The sequence below is a fragment of the Aphelocoma coerulescens genome, chromosome 2 (assembly GCF_041296385.1).
Source record: "Aphelocoma coerulescens isolate FSJ_1873_10779 chromosome 2, UR_Acoe_1.0, whole genome shotgun sequence".
In the NCBI taxonomy this organism is placed as follows: domain Eukaryota; kingdom Metazoa; phylum Chordata; class Aves; order Passeriformes; family Corvidae; genus Aphelocoma; species Aphelocoma coerulescens.
Window position 1 is genome coordinate 18,498,337 of NC_091015.1, and position 27,029 is coordinate 18,525,365.

At 49.0% G+C, this 27,029-nt stretch overlaps 2 protein-coding genes across 3 annotated transcripts; both read right to left on the reverse strand.

Annotated features, from left to right (window-relative positions):
• Positions 1-7,062: 7,062 nt before the first annotated feature.
• Positions 7,063-17,709, reverse strand: BMI1 (BMI1 proto-oncogene, polycomb ring finger). The gene is made up of 10 exons (XM_069006657.1): positions 17,202-17,709; positions 12,060-12,193; positions 11,557-11,653; positions 10,794-10,849; positions 10,621-10,671; positions 10,252-10,360; positions 10,116-10,161; positions 9,479-9,577; positions 9,079-9,159; positions 7,063-8,993 (listed from the first exon to the last, which is right to left on the reverse strand). Exons 2-10 carry the CDS (start codon positions 12,169-12,171, stop codon positions 8,664-8,666), a joined length of 981 nt encoding a protein of 326 aa, XP_068862758.1. The 5' UTR covers positions 12,172-12,193; positions 17,202-17,709; the 3' UTR covers positions 7,063-8,663.
• Positions 17,710-19,172: 1,463 nt separating this feature from the next.
• Positions 19,173-22,742, reverse strand: COMMD3 (COMM domain containing 3). Of its 2 annotated transcripts, XM_069006658.1 has the most exons (8): positions 22,563-22,740; positions 21,561-21,672; positions 21,393-21,456; positions 21,270-21,304; positions 20,897-20,957; positions 20,755-20,811; positions 20,594-20,653; positions 19,173-19,532 (listed from the first exon to the last, which is right to left on the reverse strand). In XM_069006658.1, exons 1-8 carry the CDS (start codon positions 22,693-22,695, stop codon positions 19,473-19,475), a joined length of 582 nt encoding a protein of 193 aa, XP_068862759.1. In that variant the 5' UTR covers positions 22,696-22,740; the 3' UTR covers positions 19,173-19,472. The 2 variants fall into 2 exon arrangements, with proteins under 2 accessions (XP_068862759.1, XP_068862760.1); XM_069006659.1 differs by lacking the exons at positions 21,270-21,304; positions 21,393-21,456 and having other exon boundaries at positions 22,563-22,742.
• Positions 22,743-27,029: the final 4,287 nt, after the last annotated feature.

Here is a 27,029-nt window from a genome sequence, read left to right on the forward strand (position 1 = left end):
AAGGGCACTGGATGCCCCGTCCAGGGCCGGGCTCTCTGCCCCTCGACGGCTCATGCCCCGCTGTGCCTCGGCTGGTCAAGCCGTGGATGTTCCACTACGGCTTAAAACTGCACGACGCCCATTAAAAGGTGAGGTCTTCCCGCGCCTCGGTGCGGCGGCTTCCCCACCGGCTTCGGGCGACCCCCCTCCCCACCCGCCCCGGGACAGCCCGCTGGGGCTGCGGGTCAGCCGGGCTGGAGGCGGACCGCCCCCGGCCGCCCCCCGCGCCCGTCGGCGGGGCGCTGGGTCTCCCCATCTGCCTCTGGAGGGTCTGCTTCTCCTGCCACACGCCTGGCAAATTGTTCAAGGCGTTGAGGAGATATTCATAGGGTTACAGAAATTAGGACTTTTAATCCTGTATTTGTACGACTCAGCTCGTTTGGTGGGAAGAGCAACGCGCAAACTCTCCCACGGATCGGAGTTGGAAGTCCTGGGCTTTTGAAAGCCAGGAGTTTGAACGTGGAAAGGTTAGTGGGAGTGAATGGGATGTAGGCAACTGAAGTGTTCTCTCGAAGAGTACACTAAGTGAAGAATCTCCAGCTCCACGTATAGCCTCTACTAAAATTAATTTGAATCCTTGAATAGTTTATTTCTCAAATTTAAGTTGGGCTGTGCCATTACCTGATTTTAGCAAAAACTCTGTCAGATAGACCGTAGGAAATGGAGAGTTCTCTCTTTTTTCTCCCTAAGCTTTGTCTCGGAGCTGCAGGGACTCATGCCATTCTGGGGTCCCCTCTCCAGATTTTTGGTGGCGAGTTTAGTTTGTAAGACCTTCCTATAAAGTAAATTATTTCTGTGAGGCGCAGACAGAATCGTCGAGGCACTTCAGACGCACTAGAAAGAGGACTTCTCCTTTTTCTTCACCCAAGAGGACCACGCTGGCATTTGAGCAGATATTTGTAACTGTAAACGTGTAAACGGTACAGATTTGGCTAATGGAGATTGGTGCATCACCAGTATACTAGGAAAGGCTGAATTAAAATTTTAAGGGATAAGTAAGTCGGAAAAGGGCAAAACATGTCAGGTTGACTTGCAGGATGGGACCGGGAAATATTAGCTGGTAGGGCTGAGCCCTTTTTACCACGTGCATATGGTTACACCTCTGGTTTCCTGCGGAACTGTCAGGGCTTGTGCAGTACCATTTAAAAAAAAATATTTTTGGGACGTTCCAAAACTGAAAGCCAGAGCTTAATTTATTCTGGGGACTTGAAAGGAACGAGGTCTTCCTTTGTGTCTGATGCTCCGGGGGAGGGTGTGTGTTGGCTTGGCGCTGAACGCTGCCCGCATCTACATATGTAAACCCAGCAGCGCTTCTTCCCCCACCCCCCCACCCCCCCCCCCGCCCCGCGCCGGTCGGATTGCAGCTCTCAACAATGCTACCACACAATGCGAAATGCGCGGAGCCTGCGCGGCTGCGGCTGAAAGCCAATATTTAGCTCTTGGTGTGGAAGGACCAAATCTGCGCGGTGCCCAGCGGAGCCAGCAGCTCGCCCCGCGGCCGTCCCGTCCTCTGACACCATTATTGTCCCTGGCTGCTGCGGTTAGAGGGGTGGGAACAGGCAGCAGCCAGACGACAGTATCCCGGTTTGCAGAAGAAGGTGTAACGAGAGGCGCTGGCAGCAGCAAAGGCTGCAAATCGCTGTCGTGTGGTTGCTATTAGCAACAAATCAGCTGAACAGCTTGCAAACCCCGAGCACCTAGGGCGGAGGTGGCAGGGAGAGCGCCGGGGCTGGGAAGGCTGGGGCTGATGGGCGCTTTCCCGAGGGGACCTCCCGTGCCGCCCCGAGCTGCCTTCCTGCAGGACGGCCGAGGAGAGGCAGGCCAAGGGGAGATGCTGCCACTGCCCTGCACTCCGCTCCAGGAGAGGGGAAAACCAACCCTCTTAAAAGAGACAAAATGGCAGCTCATGGCTTGTAGGCATCCTTCCCGGCGCTGAGCTCTGGTCTCGCCTCCGCCGGTCCCCCCTGCTGCCAGCTCCTCCGTGCCCGGGGGCTCTCCCTGCCTGCCCGGCAGCACAGCCCCAGCCCGGGGAGCAGCAGCGCGGTGTCCCCCGAGGCTCCAGCCGTAGCTCTTCGCCCTTCGTAGCCAGCCTACCCAACCTAGAAATAAGTGCCATCCCTTCGGATGGGATACGTCCCGACCGGCTGCATCGGAGCACCCGTTGGCCGGGCGGAGCTGCGGCTCCGCGCACCCCAGCTCGGCTCGCGCGCTGCCGGCGTCGGGAACCTACGGAGGGTGTGCGCAGGCTCCGCACCCCGCGCAGTGAGAGCTGCCTCGCAGGGGCATCCCTCACTCAGCATCCCCGCACCTTGGCCGTGCCAACACCTTCCTTTCAGCACCCTATTAGCACAGCTTTCTGGGTATCTTGATTTTAGTTGTTTGGGCTTTCTTCTGGTTTTCACTTTGTTGTTTGTTTTGTTGGACGTTTCTTTCCTCGTTTCACCTTCAAAGTTTTGGGATTGTGTATGCAGAGTTTTTTGGGGGTTCTTTGGTGGAGTGTGGGGTTCTGTTGTTATTTTGTTGGGGTTTTTTCTGATTTTTGTGTTTGGGGTTTGGGGGAATTTTGTTTGGTTTGTTTGGTTTGGTTTGGTTTTGGGGTTTTTTTTTGTAGACGCAGTCCACCTCGGAGGCCTCCATCAGCTGCACGATATTGTCTCAGAGATCAGAAAGTGCCTCGTTGAGAAGGCAACTCTGGAGCATCCCCAGCACATGGAGAAGGAGGACTAAGAAATGCCGCCTCTAGCAGCAGTGCCTGGAAGCTCTGCGCTCAGCGGAGGCCCCAGGATGCGGGACGGCTCCTCCCGGCCTCGGCCTCCTCCACCGGGGATGCGGCAGCCGAGAGACAGCGGGGGTGCGGAGCCCGGCGGCGGGCGCGCCGAGGGGGAAGGGTTGCTGGCTGCCTCTGCTATTGGAAAGTGCCTCCCTGCCACTGCGGAGCTCTCACCCGGCCGCTCCCCGGAAAATGTACCCCCTCCACACCGTTGAGAGCATCTGCGTGGGGAACGGGGAAGGCATCTGCCTGTGCCCGGCGACAGGAACATACATCCCTTTGTCTCTCTAGGCGACGTGCGATATTCAGCTGCGGACCATGAAAATAGATACGCCAAATGGCTACCGCGACCCCCTCCTATCCCTCGGGGAGGTGGGCGCGCCCCGGGGCCCCACCGTACCCCCGGGAAGGCCTCAGCGGGAGGCCGTGTGTCTGCGGCAGGAGGGACGAGGATACAGGACCGCGGCGCCCCGCAGCTGCAAAACCCGGAATGCTCCCGTCCCGGGGCGCATATCCCCAAATGTCCGGGCTGGCCGGAGCACCCTAAAGGCCAGGAGGCGGGGGAAGGCAGAGGGGACGCAGGACGGTGCGGAGCCTGCGGCGGCACCACCACGCCTCGGCGGAGGGCGGCTGCGGTCGGGGGTGCTGCCTGCCCGGCGTGCCCGCCGCCCCCCGGCCGGACCCGGCACGGCCCGAGAGGTGCCAAAGACGAGACGGCGCACCCGCCGCGGCCGCCGGAGGAGGCAGATGAGGCGGCGCTGGCGGGGCCCGTGCGCGGCGGGCGCGGCGCGGAGCGGCCGGCGGGTCCCCCCGCGGGTCCCGCTCCGCGCAGCCCGGTTCGAATCTGGCGGCGCGGGGGAAGTTCCGCGGGCGCGAGAGGTGCGCAGGCGCAAGATGGCCTCTGCCCGGGCGCGGGGGGCGCGGAGCGGGGCGGCCCGCCCGTGGAGGGGCAGCCGGCGGGGGCCCGGCCGCGCCCGCGGCACCGGCGGCACCGGGCGCCACGTTTCCACGCCGGCCCGAGCAGCCGCGTTCCCGCCGGCGGAGGCAACGCGGAGAGAAACGCAGCAGAACCGCATCTCCCGGCTGGGCTCCCGGGGCAGGCGGCGGCCGCCCGCCCGGCGGCGGGGAGGCCCGCGGGCTCCTCGCACCCCTGGGGCAGCGCCCGCCGCCAGCACCGCTGCTCGCGGCCTTTCCGTGACTGCCGCTGTCTTGCCCGTCGCGGCCGCGGCTTCGCAGCAGCGAGCGGGGATGGAAGTCCCTCTCCCTGCCCAACCCCGGCAGGAAAACCTTTTTTGCTGTGGTGTTACGTGTCCTTCGTGCTCTACCCGTTACTGACACTGGTGACTTTTTTTTTCTTTAACCCACATCATCACTGTTAAATAAATACAAATATCCCATCCCCAAAGACGGCGGGACCGAGAATTGCCTGGTCCACACCGGGCTTTACAAGTTTTTCTGTTGTCAGGCGGGACTCCTCTGTTGGTCGCGGGGAAAGGGAGTGAGGGAGCCGGAGTTGGAAAAAAATCCTCGCTGCCAGAATCCTTGCCATCCTTGAGTTAATAAAACACAAATCAACCGTGGGTCGGAGTTCCCGGAACGGGGCAACGACATTGAGCTGCGGAAAGCGGAGGTCCGCAGCCCTTGGGACGTGAGGGCAGGTTCTTCTCCAGGCGTCCTCCGGGTAGGAGACGGGCAGAAAAGATGAAAAAGAAACTGTTTATAGTAAAATAAAGGAAATCCGTTTCAAGTACGCAGAGTAGGAGCAAGAACGTTAAAAATTAACAACGGAAACAGGAAACACTTATCTGAGTAAACATTGTCTCAGAATTTCACCGTTTTAAAATTGGGAGGGCGCGAGGTGCTCGGCGGGGCCGCCGTAACTCTCCTCCCGCTGCGGTACCTGCGGCGGGGGCCGCCGCCGACCGCCCCGCGCCGGGGCCAGAAATCGGAGCCCGGCACGCCGAGACAACCCGATCCTCGTCAGCCGGTTTGGTGGCAAAGATCGGAACTGCAGGAGTTCCTGCGTGGTGAGAGATGAGCAGTCCAGAAGTGATGTTTGGAAGGCAGGAGCATTCTGCCGCCGGGGCAAAGGAATCGGCGGTTCGGGGCCGCGGCGAAGAAGGAAAGCGCAGGGTTGGCGGAGGCGGAAGGAAGGAGAATTCGCCCCGGTACCGGCCATGGGAAGACTTGCTTTGGCTGCCCTTTGAAAATCCCCAGCGAAACGAGCGACTCCTGGGGCAGCGGTGCGGCAGCGGAGGTGACGGCGGCGTCCCGGCGGCCGTGGCCAGAGAACCAAAGGCATCGCCTCCTCCCTCCGGCCGGGCGCCCGCCGCTGCCGCTGCCTCCGTCGTCGGGTTTCTGTGCCCCCCATCATTCAAAAATCGGGGAGCGTCGTCTTCGCGCGGCATTTCATGGAGCTCCCCCGGTGCTGCACGGGTCCCCGGCACCTCGGCGATGCCGCCCGCCGCTCCCCTCTCCTCCCCACGGGACGCTGCCTGTGTCGGAAATTTGCCGGCGGTACCCGTTCGCCAGCATCGGTTTTCTGGAAGTCATGGGCGCAGGTTGTTGAGAGAAATGGTCAGTGCTGGGGAACAACCATCTCGACTCATCAAGCTCCTCATGCTCCCCTTTCTCTCCCGACATATTTCTGCATTCCTTCTCCCTGTTTCTGCCCGTCTTCTCCAGATGCGTATGGAGCTTTTCATGCTCCCTCTGTTTCTTTGCCCGGGGCTGGATCCCGAGTCGTGCCGGACACAAAAGCGCTTCTTGGAGCTGCAGGCAGCTGAACCAGGGCGGAAAATTTGGTCGGACGAAGGTAGAAAAACATCCTTTTCCAGCGGGCACAGACTACCCTTGCCTCTACCCTTGACCAGATTGCTTGTTGAACAAGCTCAGGAAAACGCAGCAGACTTCGCCTTTATCCCTCCATCTATATAAACGCAACGTTGGATAATGAAAAGATTCCCCTCACGCGTACCGAGCGGAGATTTCTTTCCTACCAGGGAGAGAATTTAGGTACTTGTGAAAGGAAAACCTGTCAGTATGTATATGCAAAGGAAAATATTGTGAAACTGGGAAGGCTGACATAGCAGCTTCACAAGTAGAGCACCAAGATGCTATCTTTGATCGTCCTCCCAGTTGTGCTTAGCACTATATACGCATAGCAGTGCCATCTGCGCAGGACCAGCAGCAAAACAAAAGTTTCACATGGCAGTACAAACATCCTCGGCGGCTTCTGCAGCTCGGCAAGAGAGCTATGAGAGCGTTTGTTCTTGTTCAGACAGGAGATATCAAATTAGGAGATGTCGAAAATATTGTAAGAGCTTAGTAAATCTCGAAGGGAAATATCCAACTCCTGTTCCACTGCCGAGTGCTTCACGGGCACTCCACAAAGACCGAGAATAGTTCCGTATTGATGCTAAAAGTCGTGATTAACGGCTACTTCCAGTAAAATTAAGCACATTTTCATCAGTGTGCTAACGTACAAGACTCTGCTGCAGGTTCAGGGCTGTTTTTTAGGCAAAATAATTCAACCAGTACAGTGTGATTCACTCATGTAGCTGAGGGAATCGTGCCAAGATAGACATTCGGTCGCATTGAGAGGTATCTTTGTATTAAAATGTATTTAGTTCCACTGGGGCTTTAAAAAGTAACCCAGGGCAGCACAGGCAGAACATGGCCCTTGCCAGGACAAAAATCAAGTTCTTCCCTTCCCAGGCTGTGCAGTTTTAACAGGGGCTAAGTTTGAACAGATAGGAGGTAAAACCTGTGGCTGACTGGGATATGAGGAGGCACCACTTGCTTATTTTCAAGAATAATCGGGGTCAAATAAAGAACAGCAAATGTTTTCAAGACAGGCAACCAAAACAAATCACTACAATTTCTAGGTTTTTTTTTTCTTTGTTATTTTAGAATGCTATAGTGTTCTGTTCACTAAAATCTTTGGTACACCTAGAAATACTTCCCATAAGAACAAGATGTTTGTCCTTTAACACCACATTATCAACAGAGGTAATTTGCTACTTTTCAATGAATTATCCCTTTTATTTGTTTATTTCTTTGATCAGCTATAAATGAAAGTTATTCGTGTATATAAAACTGAAGTTTTTACTGTTGAAATTGAACTGTACATGTTTACTACAGGAAAAAATATCAACTCTTGTTTAACAAGACATATACATCAATAAGCAATAATCTTGTGGAGGATTTGCAATCACCTGGTCTATAAAAACAAGCAGGACAAGTAACAGCAATTTATATGCAAAAGTAATGATTTAATGACTATAAGCAAGACAAAGCAATAAGAATTGTGCTTCTTTTGCAGACTGGAGACAATGAAATGTTTAACTACAATTTTTCCGTACAAACATGAAACAATATCCATATAGAATAAACACCCTCACAAATGTATAACTGATGGGTGATGAACACACACAAAGTTCGACCAAAGCAAAGCACAAACTGAAAAGTGTTCTGGGCTGTTCATACTTTATGGTGGAAAAGTTCCTCCTATTGAAAAAACCCCACCCTTAGAAGCCTCTAATAAAATGCACCTACTTGCAGGCCATTAAAGAGAAGGCATTCTCCACAATTTATTGGAAATATTAAAGTACCAGTTAAATTTTAATGAAGTTAGTACTGTACCATATACATATATATTAAAACAAATTTAGATAAAATGCCTTCATCCAGCCCTTGCTGGTTCCTTAAAATTTATATCAAATAGTTTATGGCTTCTATAATGATTCCATGTGCTTTTAAAAACACAGTCCCACCACACCAAATAATAAAAAGGTAATCAAACAGGTCTAAAATTTCCACGTCCCTTGAGGTTTTTTTTCACTGTATCGCTTCAACATTTGGTAAAGTAAAAATATTCCATTTGGAAAAAAAAAAAAAGACAAAGCGAGTAAAATCCTTTTAAGATTGCCAATTGCCTCCAGGTTATCAGAGACTTGACTGTGCTTTCCCAATACTGTAGCTCTCACACACAACGTGTTTCTTGCAGTATGAGCAAAGCTCAAACAGGCGGCATCTGCAAGGGTCGAACCAGTTTAGAAATTTAACAACCATATCATGAGTGCATGAAACACAATATTTTCTTTATAGTATTTATAAATATATCATACAATACTGTTTCCTGTTATGTCATATACCAATATGGCATTGTACAATAAGCATAATGCCATCTGATTCTTACAAAAGCGAATCATTTAAACAAGTCAGTAAATAAAACGGTAATACCCGCTTTTAGGCATACAGATTGTAAAACTGAAGTTTACTTTTCTTTTGATCGGTTCTGCGCAGCAACAGAGAAGTAAAAGATGCAACATAAGAATCAAAATGGCTAATACGCAAAAATTGTTATTCACAGTGACATGGCTACATATATGCATTTTTCTATGCATATTCTTTCAATTTTGTTGGATTTCAAGATGAAAAAGCACTTGCTTTCTACAGGTTCACAAAACAGTATAAGAACAATAACAATCGAAGAGAACGCAATGGAGGAGTTAGTCTGGATTAACAAACTACTTCCCAGGATTTGTATTGACTTCTGGAGTCTCCTGGCTCCAGATGATGGGGACAGAAACAACTCCACATCATTCAGAACAGGTGAAGGTGTAACTTTTGTTTGCTTCCCAGTCCTCTGAAAACAATTTACATTTCAATCTTGCGTTTCCATTAACGTCCATCCTGAACGTCACCTAGTCCGCCTTTTATAGCCAAGTTCAGTGTTACTACAAAAGAAAGCAATTTGGATGATAGTCACATGGATTAGCATCTATAAAGCTGTAATGGCATGGAGAGATCTATATAAAGGAGGGGTGAGGGTGGTAGCCTGGTTGTTGCATCAACCAGATGAAGTGGCCGAGGAGCCGTTTATTGATGTTTTCCGAGCTCTGTTGGTAAAGGAGGACTGGTGGTTACTGTTGGGGCTGCTGCTGGTGCCATTCATGGTGCTGGAGATGTGGGGGAACTGGGGGTGAGGAGACTGGACTGGCGTGCTGGGGCTGGGCAAACAGGAGGAGGTGGAGGGGATGCCTCCTGCTGGGCTGCTCGCCTTGTCGCTCCCAGAGTCACTTTCCAGCTCCCCACTGTTATTCAAGCCTTCCCTCTGGTGACTGATCTTCATCCTCTTGCAAGTAGGTCGGACTCGGTATTTCAAGGGCAGAGGCCCATTCTGCAAAGCAAAAGGAAGACCCTGGTAAGTGCCCTGCCCAGGCCATGACCTGCACCCTCCTGGGAGGCACACTGGAAATACTCACCCGCCTCCAGGTATAGATGTAGGCAATATCCATTAGGGTGTAGTAGTCCTTCAAAGGCTCCTCTTCATACATCACATCGATCTGTTCAAGATACGAACCCTTGCATTAAAGAGCATCCAGGCATTTACCCCGAGCACATGACTGCTCTGAGGTAAAAGTAGCCCCACTGTCACAGATATCACAAATACATCAAGGAGCAATTTCTTAATACTTTGGTATTTACAGCACTAAAAAAATTACAATGTCACCAAACTCTACAGACAGATATTTTAAACAAAAACCAAATAACGTATAGCACACACCAGAAATACTTGGCTGTTACCACTTGCTGGGACTAGCTGTAATGAGAAAATGAGTCCTACAAAAAAAAAAGCCAAACACATTTTTTCCCCACGGGTACCTGGAAAGTGTTAGGTATATCCATCTTACTCCGCAGGAACTTTCTTAGATGCATCACTGTCATTGCTGCTGGGCAGCGCAAGTATCTTTTGTCATTCACCTAATGGCACAGTAAAGAAAATCAGTCTACTGAGAACGAGCAATTACTCCCACCAGTGTTGTATTCCAACATTTCATGTTGAAAAAAGTGCACCTTACTAAATTATGAACTACTTTACAACAATGCCTGCTGTCTTAGAGGGCACATCAGAAATAAGCGGCAAATTACAGTTCTAGAGAAAGTAATTTAAAATTGTAACTAAATTTATATGTAAATATTTGTATTATATTTAATATCTTTTCAGGTTACATATGCAATATATATTATTTTCTAATAGATTAAATATTTTCCCCTAACTTTGACAAAAAATCAGATTCTGCTTTAAAAATAATACTACAGGTATTTTTAATTTTAAAAAGTTGCCTGCATATACAGCTGTATGAAGATGTTTTACCTCCTCTGTATCTAGTGCCATAATAGCAGGTGTGCTTCCTCTAGATACACTTACCTACATATTTTTCTCAGCTACAGACCTGCCCCAAAGTTGTGTGTGTGTGTGTGTGATATGTTTCCTCTGGAGTAAAGGAAAGTTATTTACCTCTTCCTTTGATTTTTCTTTGTCCTTATTTCCTTTTCGCTCCAGTCTGTGAGAAGAAATTACACAATTAAACAAAAAAATAAATACAGGTGCTGCCAAACAGGTAAACATAAAATTTTGCCATTCTGGAACTTGCCTATTCTGGTCAAAGAATTCAATGGATAAGCTTATTATCTCGTCGTCTGTTATAATTCTTTTGTCTTCATCAGCCACTTCTCCTCTGTCTTCATTAGAGCCATTGGCAGCTGCACAGAAATTTCCACAATAATTTACATTTTGAAATTCAAATCAGGAAGAACAGCAATTCTCAGTAACAAGAAAAAAAGATCTTCACAGTAAGATAATGAATGAAAGCTACCTGACTGTTAAAACAATAAACTTTTATTATGCTGACTTAACTTCTTAAAATTCTGTGACAGTAATACATCACTTGTAAGTTAAAAAGGAAACAGTAAAACATCTAGATCAATGCGACGTATTAAAGTTGCGAATGAGAAGCTTTTACCATCAGCCGACGGATGAGCAGCATAAAAATCCCTTCTTCTTTTCATTTCATCTAGATGGAAAAGCATATATTTTTCTTTTAGTAGTTACTCTGTAACTCACGGTATTGATATAGGATAGCAGTTCTGGTTTTGTTTTTCTGCTCTTAAGAAAATACCTGATTTAACTACTTACTTTTGAAAAGGCCTGGTACTAGCTTGTATACAATATCTTGGAGAGTTTTATCTGACCTGAAAAAAGAACAACCCCAAAACAAAATTAAGCAGATGAAGCAATATTTTAATCCAAATGGCAGCTCCTCACTTATAAACTTTCACAACAACGAGGCATCTTCTACAAAGTGGGAGGCCAGTCATAAAAAGTTAACTTACAGGACCTTGTAATCAAACTAACCCTGCTCTAAATACCAGTCTGAACCAAAACTCATCTGTGCTACCACAACTGAAAAAGAACTCTCTCAGACTGAAGGCAGGCCTTAAAAACTACATGTCCTCCCTAGAGAGCAAAATGCAGTGCTGACAACAAAAATGTTTCTGAAAGGCAAGTGATACTTTAAAGGCTTTTGCCTCTTAGTTTGGAAAGTTGCAGCAGTTTTCATGACTAAGAGCTGTGGTTGGAGTGATGCATGTCTTGGAGATACAGAAAGTAGAGGCAAGAACTGTCGGGGTGGTATATGTGAGAATGGGGGAGAGGGAAGAGGCATCAGTGACTGGCGTATGCTAAAAAAGACCAACAATAACTTTCTGTCTCACATCTAGAGGCATCTTCAGTTTCAATCAGTGAAGAAACTCCAAAGAGAGCACATACACACGAGTTAGCTTGTAAATTGACAAGCCCTTTCAGATTTAAATTGCAGACGAAGAGATAACATTGACACCGGTCTCCCCATATAAAGCAAAACCAGAGATGCAGTGTGCACTTCGCAACTTTCTCCTACCTTATATTCAAAAGCGGTCGGGTTTTGTGAACTTGGACATCACAGATAGGACAATACTTGCTGGTCTCCAAGTAACGCACGATACAGGTCTTACAGACTGTAAGTCAAACACCACAGGCTTTTAGTGATGCTCCTAGGTGCCACTCAGATATGCATAGATAAAGGTGCGATTTTCTAAACTATGCAAGCTACAGCAAATCGTCCATTGTCAGCAACACACAGCTTAAGCTAAACAACTACCCAAATAAGCTGCAATTACCATGAAAAGGAGACGCCTATAGTACATATATTATTACTTTAACAAAGACCGTAGGGCCGTCCTCAGAAAATCTGCACGGCGGCTGGAACACCTACTTCCCCTCCCGTCGGGGAGGAGGAGGGCAGCGGTCCCGAGCCCCTCGGGGGGTTTGGGCTTGGGAGGATTTTTTTCGTGTGTGTTCCCAGGATGCCGGGAAAGGAGGGAAGCGGCGAGGGAAAAACGCGGAGCGCCCGGTCGTACTTACAGGAGTGGAGGCACTCTATGATGGTTGTTGCATCAATGAAGTACCCGCCGCAGAGCACGCACATGAGATGGGGGTTTAGCTCGGTTATTTTGATTCTGGTTGTTCGGTGCATTTTGGCGTGGCGAGGAGCGGCTCTGAAAGACACACACACACAGAGGACCGGTCAGCGGGGACGAGCGCGGCGGCGTCCCAGGTGCCGCGGTCCGGCGCGTCCCCTTCCCCCGTGCATCGCATCGCATCCCCCGGCGCAGGGGAAGACCAAGCACGGAAGACGAAGGGGGCGGCGGCGCGGGGCCGGGCGGCGGGCGAGGGCCGGTCCCGAGGCCGGCGGGGCGTCCCCGCACCGCACCGCCCCGGGCCGGCCTGGGCGCAGCCCCGCGGAGGGGCGGTCGCTCCGCGGCACCCACCGCGCCGTTCCCCGGCGGGCACGGGCCGTTCCCCAGGCGCGGCGGCACCAGCCGGCTCGGGCTGCGCTGGCGGCTCGGCGGCGATGCGGCGGGGAGCTCCGGGGGCGACACGACGGGCACCGGGCTGCCGGCGAGCAGCACAAAGGGGAACCAGCGCCTCCCGGTGCGGCTGCCCTGGCATTTCCGGAGAGCGGGGAGGGGCGGCGGGGGGAGGGACGGCGGGGGGGGGGGGGGGGACACACGCACCTCGGAGCGGGGCCGGGCACCGGGGTGGCGGGGCCGGCCCGCCGGGGGGGGTCCGGGCGGCTGCCGCTGCGGCTCGGTGCCGATCCGGATCTGCTCCGCTCTCCGAGGGGGTTGCTATAGCAACTTACACTTACACTTGGCATCCTGCCACCGCTGGGAACACACGAGAGCCGGGCGGGGGGCGGCCGGGGGGGCGGGCCGGGCCGGGCCGGGCCAGGGGGTGGGACGCGGGGCCCGGGGGCTGGCGGAGGGGGTAGAGGAGCCAAGGAGCCCGCGGGGGTCTGGGAGCCCGGCTGCGAAGGGAGGGGAGGGGGAGGGCGGGAGCGGCCCGGGCGGGGTCGGCTGCCACAGCCCGGAGGGTGCCCGGGCGCGGTGCGGGGCAGCCCGGGCTGCGGGGGCGGCCCCGGGCTTTAGGGTCTCAGCCTGGCGGAGGCGAGTGCCAGAGGCTCCTCCCGAGCCTCGGCCATTTCGGATCCTCTCAGGGGCCTCTCTCCACGTCGACTCGGTGCGAGGAGCTGGTCTGAGATAGCTCCTCTCCCCCTCCGCTCCCTCCCTCCCTCCGGCGAGCAGAACCGTGCCGCGCTCCCGGGGACCGAGCCCCCTGCACCGCCAATGGGGTGCCGAGCCCCAGCTCCCGCTCCACCGCGCCGGCATCCCCGCTCCCTCCTTCTCTGCTTTCCTCACTTTTCTCCTTCCTACCCTTCTCTCCCCCCCAGCTCTTTTTCTTTCTCCTTCTTTCCTTCTCCCACCTTTTGACGCTTGTTTGAAAACCATCCCGCAGACGAGGCGAGCGCGGTGCAAAGTTTTGCAAAAGGTGTAAAGAGATTTGCAGCACCAGAGTAAGATGCTTGGACGGGAGAAAACAAGTCTCCGGATCCTTAAGCAACCCCCCCTTTCAGCAATAAACCACACCGAGAGGGGGGAAAAAGCCCAAACCGACTTTAAACGGTACATTAGTGACAACATGCGAAGGACCATGTGACCAGATCATTCCTAAAGCTAAATCAACACCTTGTCAACACAATGCAGCGACAAGAGTGAAAAACAAATGTCATTTTCACAGTCTGAAACCCATAAAACCCCATCGCATGTACTGGCACCAACGCTAGATGCACACATACTGTTTAAAATGAGAGGGAATAAGAGATAAAGGGAAAAGTACACACGGGGAAAAAGCCCTGTCAGACACGTCAATAGCAGAGTAAATTATTTTCTGTCAACCAGATCCTAAAAAATATAATGTAACAGCGTTGCTCCAGTCCAAGCTATTAATTTCCCCAGGTCGGTGCTCCCAGCATATCAGCTCCCGTTTTTGGTCCCCTCTCCTCCCGAGGCAGAGCTAGCGAGCCACCTCTCACCTCAGCATCGTATGCTCAAGATGCGAGGTTTCCCGCAGCCACTCGCAAACTTCAGTGTTAGGCAGCGAAAAAAAAAAAAAAAAAAAAAAAAAAGAGGCAACATACTAAGCTTTCTAAAAGCTTTGAACGTCGGCCAAACTGCCCAGGACAGGGGTACAATATTCGTCAGAAGTGTGCACAGCGCCAACGAGCGACCCCGACCAGGAAACTTCTCTGGCTGCTGCAGGAGAACCCTCGAGTGAGCAGCAGATAAAACTCCCCAGCATCAAGCCACAGCCGGCCAGCACACAGAAGAGCGAAGTGCCCAGAAGTACCAAGACAGATCAGGTCCCCAGAGCTGTTCCCAGCACCGTGTGGGAAAGCAAGACCCCCGCTGCATTGTACTGCGGTTTAAATGTCGCTTCCAGGGTCCCTGACCCTCCGCTTCTTCCTTTTAAACTGATACCGAGGTTTTGCTTTTCCCAGAAAAGGCAGAGACGGCGTTTCTGCACGCCTCTCTGAAGAACCCAGTGCCCTGAAGCCGGCGGCTCTGGAGTCCCTTTAGGTACTTACACATGGACAGGCTGCTTTCACGGTTCTGTGTTTTATTTGTTCAAGTCACTACCTTATAATTCATAAATATCTAAACCAAAAAAAAAAAACCCCAGCAGTGACCGAGGTCACACAAGCCGGCTGACCGAGAATTCCTTCCCAACCCTGACAGACTGGGACAAACCTTTCAAGACATTAACGCGTTTATTTCACGAAGGCATAGCCCCTTCCTAAATGGAGGGGGATTAAATTCAACCGTGAAACCTGTTTTGTCGAAGCAACCCCTAAATGCGGGTTATTTATTGCCCAAAGTTAGCACATTTTCAGCGCACTATGAGCTATCTTGAAAATCAGTGATTTTCCCCAGCAAGCTGAACTAGACACCCAATTTCTCCCCAAAAGCGACCCGCACAGGCACACGCGTGTCTGTGCCTGCGGGGATGTAACATGTACGCAGCACATTTTACTACAGCAGCCTGAGTTTAATATCTTGGTACGAGGGAAACCCTTTCAGATGTTTTTTCTGCTCCTGCTGATCACACGGTGAATGCCAACACTTCACAGAAATACAAACAGCCTCTCAGCCAGGACAATATATATTTACACATTGACACATGGAACAACTAAACGTAAAATATACGTAGATGATACTTGCTAGAAATAAACGCTGCCAGCCAACCGATTATACAAAGGCCTTAAACAAGTTATGTCAAAATAAAGAAAAACAGAAGTGCATTCTCCTGCTAAGAATCACCTACATTATTAAAAATCCATAAAGGCAATAAGCTATCAAACCTTGCTCGACAGGTCTCTAACAGAAAATACATACATAAAAAATAGGAGCATCGCTCGGGTAGGTTTGTGTACTTTGCACCCATCTCCTCTCGGAAAACTCTCATCAGGAATAAAGCAGCCGTCATTCTACATCTTCACCCATTATCAGCCAGAGCCACTTGTACTATCGAGCCTGTTATTACTCTTACGCTTAAGAATGACCACATACGTTTTAAAGGAGAGGACAGTAGTTCTTTCAGAGAAGGCACACGAAGCTCAAGTATCTCTGCCCAACTCGCTGCAGCGAGAAAAGACCTGAATATTGGCAACAGAGTGCAAAAGGACTCCAGTCTCTTAAATCACCTCCCTGGGACTAGGCATAAGACACAATCTGTCTACTTAAAAAAATACACTAAAATGTTAATTTTGTAATAGCGATCAGGTAGGTCAAGACTTCGTGTCTCTGGCAAAGTGCAACACAAGTTTCAGTTTCCAGGACGGACTGCACAGAGTCACTCAAAGTAGTTTTACTGGACTGTACTGAACGTCCCTGGTCCTAGGGACAGTCCCATAAGAGAAGCTGCTCTCACCACTACAAACTTCGCAAAAAAAAATTCTTTTAGTACCAAGCTTGCAAATGGGCACACATGCCCAGGTTTTCTTCAACTTTTCTGGAGAGTGAAGGAGTGAATCAAAGTTTTTAGAGGCTGAAAAGTTACTACCTCACTTTTATGGAAATGCGATTTTTTTCCTGCTTATTTTCACCTGATTATTTGCAAATGTTTACAGCAATCACACAGAAACATCCCGCTTTATATATTGCCAAGGCCATTCAATTATAAAAACATAACACCAGCAGCTTTCAAGTACTGCCCATAAGCAGCACGAGGAGCCCACTCGTGACATCTTTAAGACCTGACAAAGTATTTAATGTAAATCTACCCTTCCCGGGCTCAGGGGAAAAAAAAAATACCAACCAGAGAAAAGAAATTCACACACGCCACCCCCCCTCCGCGTCCCGCAGACACATCACCTTTGCTCCAAAGGCTCCAGCAAACCGCACGCCCCAGCTCCCCAAGACCGCATTAAAAGTGCTATCCTTACCCCCCAAAAAAGTTATTTCTCGGCGTTGACCACCCCTTGCCTCTCCCAGTAGGCACAAACCCCTAAAGTTTACCATTTAGAGCAGAAATGTAAGAGGAGACATTGGAAACAACTGGGAACCGCCATCTTACAACCCATCCAATTTCACAGAAGTACTTGTCCAACTTAAGTTAATAACATTTTCTGCTGGGTGCCCCGGCGCCTAACAACCCCCCCAGGAGGATCGCTACCCCCCGCTGGCTCCGTCTCTATAAAATGGGTGCGTTATCTGACATTTTAACCTCCCCCAGACACATTTCTTTCGGGGAGGACTGAAATCACTTGACCCAGGCAGCTCCAGATTTCACGAACGTCCCTGTTTAATCAAAATCTGCCTTTAAACAAAGGGCGCTCGGGCCGGGCTAGCAGCAGGGTCGGGAAATATAAATATTCTCCTCGGGGGCCATGTGCACAGAAAGGTTTTAGGGGGCGTCTGGAGAAAGAAAGGAACTAAAATTTGCAAATGTGGGTGCGTAACGCGAGCGAGTGCACAGGCTGCTGCTGCTGCTGCTGCGTGTCTGTATGTGTGTGTGTGGCTAGAGCAGCCTGTCAGCGCTTTTCCCATACGGAGAGCTCGGGGGACACCTAGGCGCCCCTTTGCAGCCCCCAAACCGGCCGAAAACCGCCGCCGAGCCCCCTTCGCCCCCCGCCCTTGGTAAGGCGACACCTCGCTTCATACGTACCCGGAAAACGGAGCCGGTGGGTGATGATCGGAGCGGCCAAAAAAGACAATGAAAGTTAAAAGTCGTTCAGCAGAAAATGAATGTGAGCCAAGCGGCCATCTTGAAATGAACTGCAGACGCTGTCAATTGCAATAAGCTTATTGCCGCCGCCGCCGCTGCGCTCCGCTCATTTTAGTTACAGAACGCCCGGGTCTCCTCCGCTCTTCGCGGGCCCTTCTCGCTCGCTCCCTCGCTCTCTCGCTCCCTCCGAGTTGGCCGCCCGGGCGGCTCAGGCGCTGGGAGCGCACAGTCTCCCTGGTCCGGATGGGTCCTCTCTCCACCAGCCCATTGTCTCTCCCTCTGCCCCCCGCTCCGCCTCGCGGCCTCGCTCGCGTTCCTTCTTTTATTATTATTGTTATTATTACGAGTATTATTGTTGTTGTTATTTCATAGTTGGTGGCGGGGACCCGGGGAGGGAAGGAGGGCGGGCGGGCAGGCGGGCGGGAGGAGGGCGGAGGAGGGAAGAATGCAACGCTGAAGGCACACAGTGGAAACTGACACCGTCCCCAAAATGGCTCGGAGTTCGCCCGCCCCGCCAGCGTCACGTGGGGCGCCTCATTCCTTAAGGGCGGCCTGGGAATTAGCGGCGCTGCCGCCGGGGCCCGGCAGCCTCCCCGTGACCCAATCCCGCAACCCGGCCGCCTCCTCCCCCTCCGCCTCCCTCCCCTCCCCCGCCCGCCACCCCCTCCCTTCTTTCCCTCCCTCCCTCCCCTCCCCCCGGCCCTGCACGCGCTCGCCCGCGCGCTGCCGATGCCTCCTTTTCCTCCTTTTCCTCACCGCCCGCCCCGACCCTCGGCCCCGCTCCGCGGCTGCCGCCCGCCTCCCCCCGCCCCGCCGCAGCCCCAGTGTCTACCGCCCTCCTTCCCCGCGCTCCCTCCGCCCGCGTCGCGGCTCCCCTTCAGCGCCTGTGCTCCCCGCTCTCGCCCCGCGCTCCCCGCCCTGCCCGGCGCTGCCCTCTCCATCCTCGCCGCGCCGCAGCCCCACAGCCCACACGCCCGCCGGCCCCACACGCCGCCCGTCACCCTGCCCCCGCAGCCCTCGCCTCCCTCCGCGCACTTGTTGCGCGCGCCCACCCCCGGCCGCCCCGCACGCCCCGTCCCGCCGCGGAGGGACCTCCGGGGATCCGCACCGCGGCCTCGCGCCTCCGCCACCGCGTGCGCGCTGCCGCGCGCCCCTCGCCCCGCCGCGCCCGCCCGGGGCCGCGCGGAGCCGCCGGCGTCGAGGCGACGCGTCCCCTCGAGGGCCGCGCGGACGCTTTTCCGCCCCGAGCGGTGGCGGGAGCGGGTGTCGCGGGGACCCACAGGGTCCCCGCACCCCGCGGGCGGGACGGGCAGCCGCCGGAGCGGGAGGGAGCGAACCGGGGAAGCCCTCCCGGTGCTCGCCTCCGGCGAGGACAAGACGCCGCCCGCCGCTCGGGCGCGGAGGAACGGAGAGGAAGAAGCTCGGCTCCGCGGCGAGCGACCGGCCGCCGCCGCGCATCCTCCGCGGGGCAGCTCTCCGTCGCCGGCAGGTACGGACGGACCGCGCCTCGGAGCCCCTCCGCACCTGCCCGCGGGAGCGAGCGGCCCCGCGGAGACCACCGGTTCCGCGCGCGGCCCAAGGCGATCGGGAGATGCTGGGAGCAGCCCCGCCGTCGAGCCGCAGTCGCCACCCGGCTCCGCTCCATTCCGCGGACTCTGCCGGCCTCCCGTGAGGCGCCCCGGGTCCACAAGATTAAAGCGAATCCTTTCTTGTCCCCCGCACCGGGGTCCAACTTTTACTCGTAGGAGACATGCAAGATCGGCTGGAAATGACAAAGCGCGGCGCGCGATTTAGCAAACGCGCCGTAGCCGCGGGACGGGAAGAAGGCACTTTCGCCTCACTGAGCTGATTTAACGTTTAGCATCTTACTTTTAGGTACAGCAAATTCGTCAATAGAAATTGCACAACAGGAGCAAATAAACTTTTATTAGATTACGGAGAAAAATAAGCAGTGACAGTTGTAAAAATATACAAAATAAGACAGAAGGAATACCTTCATGACAAGACAGTTCAGCAAATATTTAACAGAAGTTATTAAAACAAAATTACATGAGCAAGTAATACCCAGTGCAGACGTAAAAAAGTTGTTTCACTTAATTCACATGCAAGGGCTTTAAAAAACCCCAGTTTGCATCAAGAGATGAAAGACATTTGTCATTTAGGAGACACTTAGGAAGAAGAGTGCTTCAGCAGGCTGACACCTTCCTTTAATCACATCTGAGTCGCTCGTTCTAGACTTTTTGCAGCATCTTTTAGTTTTCCCACTAAGTCCTAAGACATGAAATAAAACCTTAGAATAAGCATATTTTTAAAAGGCCAGCTAGAAGAACAGAATACTTTTTTTATACACAGACACAAGTGAAGCCAGCACCTCCGTAGCACGAAGAAGTGTTGCAACTGATGAACAATGCAAGGAAATAATTAAATAGCTCTGTATTTTACAATGTAGTCAGAAAAGTGGGAACTGAAGGAAAACACTTTTAAAAATGTATTTGCTCCTAAAATACATCATTGCTATTAACACATCGATTTTATTGGTATTGCCACAATGGCTAATGCTGACATTTGCTTCAGGCTTTGAAGTACTACATGGATTTCTAAAACACTGAAAATATTTTGAGTGCAATTTTGTACCAGGACCATTTTCCAGCTAAAGCACATCAGATTTTGCTATGTGTCAGCAAACCAACTAGAAACACTCATTACTGACAAAAGGGCAACTTTTGAGACACATTTAAAAAGATGAGGTGTAAACCTTAAGTTTTAATATCTTGTTTTTCCTCTCCCACCAACCCCTCTTCCCGATCCTCCACAGTTTGGTCACTTCCAAGCATTACAATACCTCTATTGTTCAGTTACACATTTAAATCACTAAACAAAGATCAACGTTTGTTTCAGGACATTTCTTACATGTCATTAACACCACTGAAGAGCCTTCAGTTCCTTCTCTATTTTTAATCATGACACATTTAAATCACTGAACTAGCTTCTTTAATAATTTCTCTAAAGCACGGGAAATCAGAGTTTCAGAAAATGATGAATTTCCTCCCACACATACATATGGATTACAGTTATGAAAACAGGCAAAATATTTATGCACGTATGTAAAATACTACCCACACAACTAAATTCAGTTACTTTGCAACTTTATTTGAAATAGACAGTAAAAATACACTTGGATAACTTTTATGGAAAATTCTCTTACCCTCCCAGTACTGGATTTTTTTTTTTTTAAAGTAATGGTATATATGATTTCATTTTATTGGCAAGTTGTTAAAAACATGTACATCCACAACTGGGGCTAAGTATAGAATGATGAAGGAAACAAGTACCTGTAATTGCTCCATTGTACAACTAAAACTAACATCTGGGTGTGATCCTGAATCACTGCTCTGAAGGGGAAAAAAAAAAGCAAAGAAACAGCAATGTCTATTTTATGTTAAAAAATAATGAAATTGCATTTTTTCCTTTGAGGGTGCTGGGAGTACAGTACCTCTATGTTTAAGGTCACCAAATAGGAAGGCTGGTAAGTTTTATGAAGTTGATTGTTCTACATTAAAAACAAAGAACACGTAAAAAAGCCAGGTCTCAGCATTAAAACAGACTAAAGAAACACCTTGATCTGTTAAAATTACCTTGATCTGATATTCCAAGCGCCAAGACACATCAGTTACATGGAGAGGAGATCTGCCTATGCTGAAAGACAAAACAATTACAAGTTCCTTATGCTAAAAGAAAAGGTCATTTTCTAAAGCCGTCCATCAATAAAGAACTTTTTCATGATCCTGATAATGCTTCTTGGGAAGCTCAAAAAGGTTTTTTTAGAGTAGAATTCCAAATGAAGAAAAGTTTCAACAGCTGTTTTCTAGAGTTTGTTAAAAATGCACTTTATTTTTTAATGGAACAATATTACTTACTTTAAACACCTAAAGTATGAAGAAGTGTCTTCCAGGACAGTTTCAAACTAACTGTAAGCGAAACCATGTTTTTGCTGAGTGATTGACCTACCTTCCCAACATGATTTCCAATGCATCCTTGTTTTTCTGGAGTGAGAGAAAAAAAAATATTTGCTAGGTTCAATAAATTCCTATTAAAGGAGAAAAATTAGTATGTTAAAATTGGTTTAAAAACCTGATATTCGGTGCAAAATTGTTCTATTCTTTCTTTATCCAGTTTACAGTCTTCTAGGCATGTGCTATAGGGAAAAAGAATTTATTAGTTTTCTGTTAACATTAACTCAGCAGTACACTTTTAAGTAACAACCACTAGAAAAATGGTGTAGCTTTCACGTACAAGTACCTTATAGCAGATATGTCAGCTTTCTGCTTCCCTGCCTCCAGAATACACGTTGCAGCCGCAGCATGGCAATGTTTTAATATTGTAGGGTCAATATCTTTCAGGTCTGGATCGTCTAAAATAAATGAATTACTGATGACACACTTATTGGCCAAACCCCAGAACACTATACCAAAGGTTGCTGCTCGCTCTTTGAACACTATCTTTCCCACAAAAACTTCAAAATGAAACACATTTGGTGTTTCAGAGTGAAAGGACGGAGCAAGTAGGCAAGGTGTGAGGAGGCGGAGGACAAGGTGAGGGGCTGAAGCACTGGCTGGGGCAAGCCGTACCAGGCGGGGCTGTGCGGCGCTGCGCGCCCCACCGCCTCTACATCTCCTTTCCATTAGGAAAAAAAAAAAATAAAAGGACGGAAAAAAAAAAAAAAAAAAAAAAAGAAAGGAGGAAAACCTCAATTTCCTCTGCGAGCCCCGTCCGCGATCCTCAGCAGCCTCTTAATGGCGAGGAGCGGGACTGGTGCCACCGGCCGGGAGGGACACCGGGACCGCCCGGCACCGGCGGTTCCCTCCGTCCGCGGAGGCGGCGGCGGAGTCATTAACACCGCAAAATTAATTGCACGGCCGTGCACCCTCGCTCCGGGGCTGCCGTAGGACGTGTCCACGCGCGAAACCCCCCAGAGGGTCGCAGTGGAGCGGCGGGGAAACACTGCCTCCTTAGCCCACCCCACCCCGCGGACACGAACGCGCGGGGGGACCCTTCCCGACCCGCCCCTCTCCTTGGGACAGGTGGGAGCTCTAATGAAGAAGGCGCGCATTAGCGATGACACCCCGCGCAGCGGCACCCTGGAGCCGTCCAGGCGCAGGAGCCGCCCCGTGTGTGTGCGTGGGCACCGTCCGGTCCAGCGCGGACACGCGCGTACATTCGCGGAGGCGGGTGGAGCCCCGCGCCCGCCTGCGCGCTCCGCGGAGCGGCGCGGCCCGCACCCCCCTCCGCGCCACGCCTTACCCAACCCGGCCTGCGGGTGATCCAGAAGGCTGCGGAAAGCGGCGCGGAGGAGGGCGGCGAACGGGCGGCGGGGGAAGCGGCGGGGGTCTCCCAGCAGCCGCCACCCGCCCTGCGCGTACGGCGACAGCTCCATTGTGGGCGCCGTGACCTTCGACACGCGCCCACGTGACGCGCGCGCAGCTGATCGCGGGCGCGAGGCGGGGCCGCGGCGCGGGGCGGGCGGAGGCGGGCGGAGGCGGGGGGAGGCGGGGGGAGGCGGTGCCGGTGCGCGGCCGCGGAGCCCCGGGCGGGCTGCGCCTCCTCCCGCTCCCCCTGCCCCACCCACCCCCGCCGCTGTCCTCTCCACGCGTACCTAGCGTGACCCTCGTCGCTCCTTGGGGCTTGAAGTAGGAGGTGATGCTGTTTTCGTGGGAGATGCGCCGCAAGGGCGTGTTTTGGGGTGTAATTCGCTCTTAATGAATCTTAAAATGCTCGTATCTCGTGAAATCCCCAAAGCGCTTGTATCTCAGTAGATGTGTAAAGTGCATGTGTCGGTGTGAAGTTTTACAGCCCACAAATGTGCTGCCGGCTGTCTCAAATCCTCAGGAACAGAGCCTTATCCCTTCGTTACATGGAATCATAGAACCATTGAGGTTGGAAAAAACCAAGATCATCAAGTCCAACCCTCTACTGGATACCACCATGCCCACTCAACCATACCACAAAATGCCACAATCTACTCGGGTGTTTTGACATTTCCAGGGATGGTGACTCCATCACCTCCCTGGGGAGCCTGTGCCAATGCTTAACCACTTTCAGTAAAGAATGCTATTTTGCCTCTGTAATGTCTGTATCACCAGATATTCCATCTCCCCATGGTTATAGATTTGCATATCAAACCACGTTTTTTACCTGTGGTCATGGTCAGTTGAAATGTGAACTCACTACTAATTTCTTCTTTCCTAAACTAATTTTTTAACCAGGATTGCTGTTGTATTTTGGCAAAAGGCTTTGCTCATTTTGACATACAACTAATAGTTACAGATAGACAAAACAGCCTTTTGTGGTGATTTAGGAAAGACATACACATGCTATCTGAAAACATCTCTAGGAAAATCTAATAAATTCTTCACAAGGTATTAGCCTCTTATGGTACCATTTTATTTTTAAGTATTGAAACATTGTCATTGTCCTCAAAAATACTAAAGTTAATAACTTAAAAGTAAACAAAAAAATAGTGTGTGGTTGTATCTCAGCTGAGGACCAATTAAGGACAGATGTAATAAAAAAAAGATAAAGGCCTTAGTGTGTTACACGAATCATGATGTATATGACCTTTGGAGTTCATGTACAGAAAATATTTTAGATTTAACTTTTCTCTTTGTGTGGATGGTCAAGAACATTACCGCGTTACTTGGCATTCTTTATTGAGCAAACATTTCTGCTGAATATTTCTTAAAGGGAAATCCAATGTTGAAAGCTGCTCAGCCTAAAAAAAATGTTAGTAAAAGCTAAAGGCCTTTACCAGATTCATTATTTTAAAATAATGTCTATATAATGTCAAAAAGAACAAAAAATTTTATTCATCTGAACTATTAATGGTAATTGACTGGTAGCTGATTTAATCATAAAGCTGTTTGGAATTTTGTATCCATCACTCTCACGACTTACAATCTGCCATCTAAAAGCTTGGTCCAGCTTTGGAGGCCAGTTCCAGCTTTGTCCAGTACAGATGGTAAGATTAGACTTCATCACACCTCACCACAACACCTTTTATGTTTATTGGAATCATGCTACATTTCAGATCATCCCTCAACTTCCTTTCTTTTTTATTTTTTGTGATTTTAATATTTTTGTGATATTAATTAATTAATCTTTTCCACAAACCCAGCCAGTGCATGCATCTCCTTCAGTATGGACGCAGAGCATGGGCTATCAAAAGATTCTGCCTCCAGTTTCCTGCCTCCTGTGGGCTGTCTGGCCACTGTGTTATGAAGACTTGTGTTCAAATTAAGGTAAAAAAAAAAATCATACTGGCTGCAGGATCAGGCTCTCAGTTCAAACTCTTGTGTACAATGTTAGGCCTCACAATACTGTGAAGAACAAACACAGAATGTTTTGCAATATGATCTGACATACTACCTCTGGCCTGATACATAAAAAGTAATACCACCGAATTGACAAACTCCAAGCTTCAGAGTCTGGCAGACAGAAGTCCCAGGTTTTTTTTGTTTTGTTTTGTTTTTTTTTTTTTTTTTTTTTTTTTTTTTGCCAGAAACAAGAAAGGGGTGATGACAGTCTGGTGGGCTGACAAAATAAGACTTTCTCTCTTTTTTGGTATGGTTGTCAAATATAGACATGATACCTAAGAAAAGCCAGCATAAAATGGAGGAGAAGAAAAACTGTAACATGGAGGAGAGGACAGAGTTCTGAGCTGTAGAATTAAAAAGGTAAAGAGAACAGGGCTATAAAAAAAGGTTGTCACCTAAAATATGTTAAAATATACACAATAGGCTATGATTGCACGTTACAGAAATTTCTTCTTCAACATTCCCTTATCATTTATAGCATATTGAAATCTATAAATAAAGATTTATATCTATAAATTAAGATAAAGATCTAGCTTTAAAAGCAAGACAACTGCTAAAGATTCACTGCAAGATTATGTAGCACATGTAAACCTCACCACAATTTAATCACAAAATTTATATTATCAAGTCCTCTACCCAGTCTCTCAGCTTGCCTTTTTTTTCTTTCTTTTTCCTTCCAAGAAGGACATGAGAGGGATTCAGATGGAAAGATTGCTATGAGATTTTACAACTTGTATAGAGTATATACACATTTTAAGACCTGTTCATTAAAATTTCCAAGAGAAATCTAACCTGTATATTGAATAAATAAATTATGAAGGAAATGGACAAATACTTGAATAATAAGTAATCAGGGAAACAAACTACCTCAGTCCATGCCAGATAGTAATTTTTACAGCTTGTGCTTTGTTAGTCAAAACAAAATAATGCAACTGTTCAAAATGAAGGGAAATCATTAGCATCTCCAGAGGACTAATTCATAAAATTTAAGCATTTGCATAAGTATTTCTGAAAAGTCTCAGATTAGCGTTTTTTCATCTCTGTATTGCTCTTCAAAGAGTTAAGAGACGGTAATATAAGATGATATTCTAATATCAGTTTTCTGCCAAATTATTTCTGAATTCTGAGAGTTTCTTCCAGACGTTAATGGAATGTCCCTAGAACTTTTAAGTCAGTATCAGGTCTTCTTTATTATAAATTATATTTTTCTGAATAAAATCTTTTAACCAGATCAAAACAGTAAAAAGAAGTCAGTATTTTCTACAAAATTTATTTCTTGCTGGATTAATATCTTAAGAGAAAACACGATATTCATATCCCAGTCACTGACATGATCAAAGAAAGAAAGAAAAAAAGTCTGCATACCCCAGAAAGTCCAGGAAAATTTCTCTCATAATCACAGGCATGAATGTGCAATATAATAGATAAAATACTGCCTTGAACCAGGCAATTATGTGGATTATTTAATTGGTATGATTATTGTGAGCAGTCCTCATATCTGCTGAAAGTGCTGTGCTCATCACATATAAAGAAAATATTTGCTTTCAGAATTTTTTGGTATGTATTAATTTCAATAAATGCATTGTTTTTCTAGAGACAAGGACTATTCAATAAAACATGCTTTGTTTGCTTACAAATAGTTCTGATTAACAGTTAAGGAACTTAGGTTTTTATTTAAATATGTGAAAGCACTGAATTTATTTCAGTAAGGTAAAACCTGTAGTAGCTGAACACATTTTTTACCAGGTATTTAATTTTTTTGTTCTCATTAACTTGAAAACCATTTTTTCTACTAGGTAGTATTTTTGGAGTTAAGTGAGATTAATTTATTAAAAAAGAAAATGGTCTTACCTATTTACCTTTTGATTAGCTTTATTCAACTTGCTTTTATCTTCTCTTTGTCAAAACTTTAAGTCTTCTGATTTTCCCTTCATACATGAAAAAGCCATATATTCTTAGGCTGTAAAAAAAGAAAAAAATATCTAGAGCTTTCAAATTTTAATTATACACTTTTAAGCTACTAATATTTCAGTCCTTATTTAAATACTCAGGAATAGAGGCAACCAGAGAAGTACCAATGCAGAAGTACCACATTACAGTTCCTCTGATTTCTAACAATTCAGAAAAATCTTAGATATTATAAAAGTTCCATTACACCCCTATTTTATGAAAACCCAAATCAAAACACTCAAAATTTATTTGAATTTGTATTTTATAATTTCTTGCCAGATAAAAAAAATCACAGGGATAATTTGCATACTTTATGTCTAAGACCATGCAAAAACCTCAGCAATAAAAGAATGTAAAGACCTATGGATATGAGCCAGAGTCACTGTGATGTACATCCTCCAGGATAGCAGCTTTGTCATTTTATGTGTTTTGACTTATTTTGAAGTCC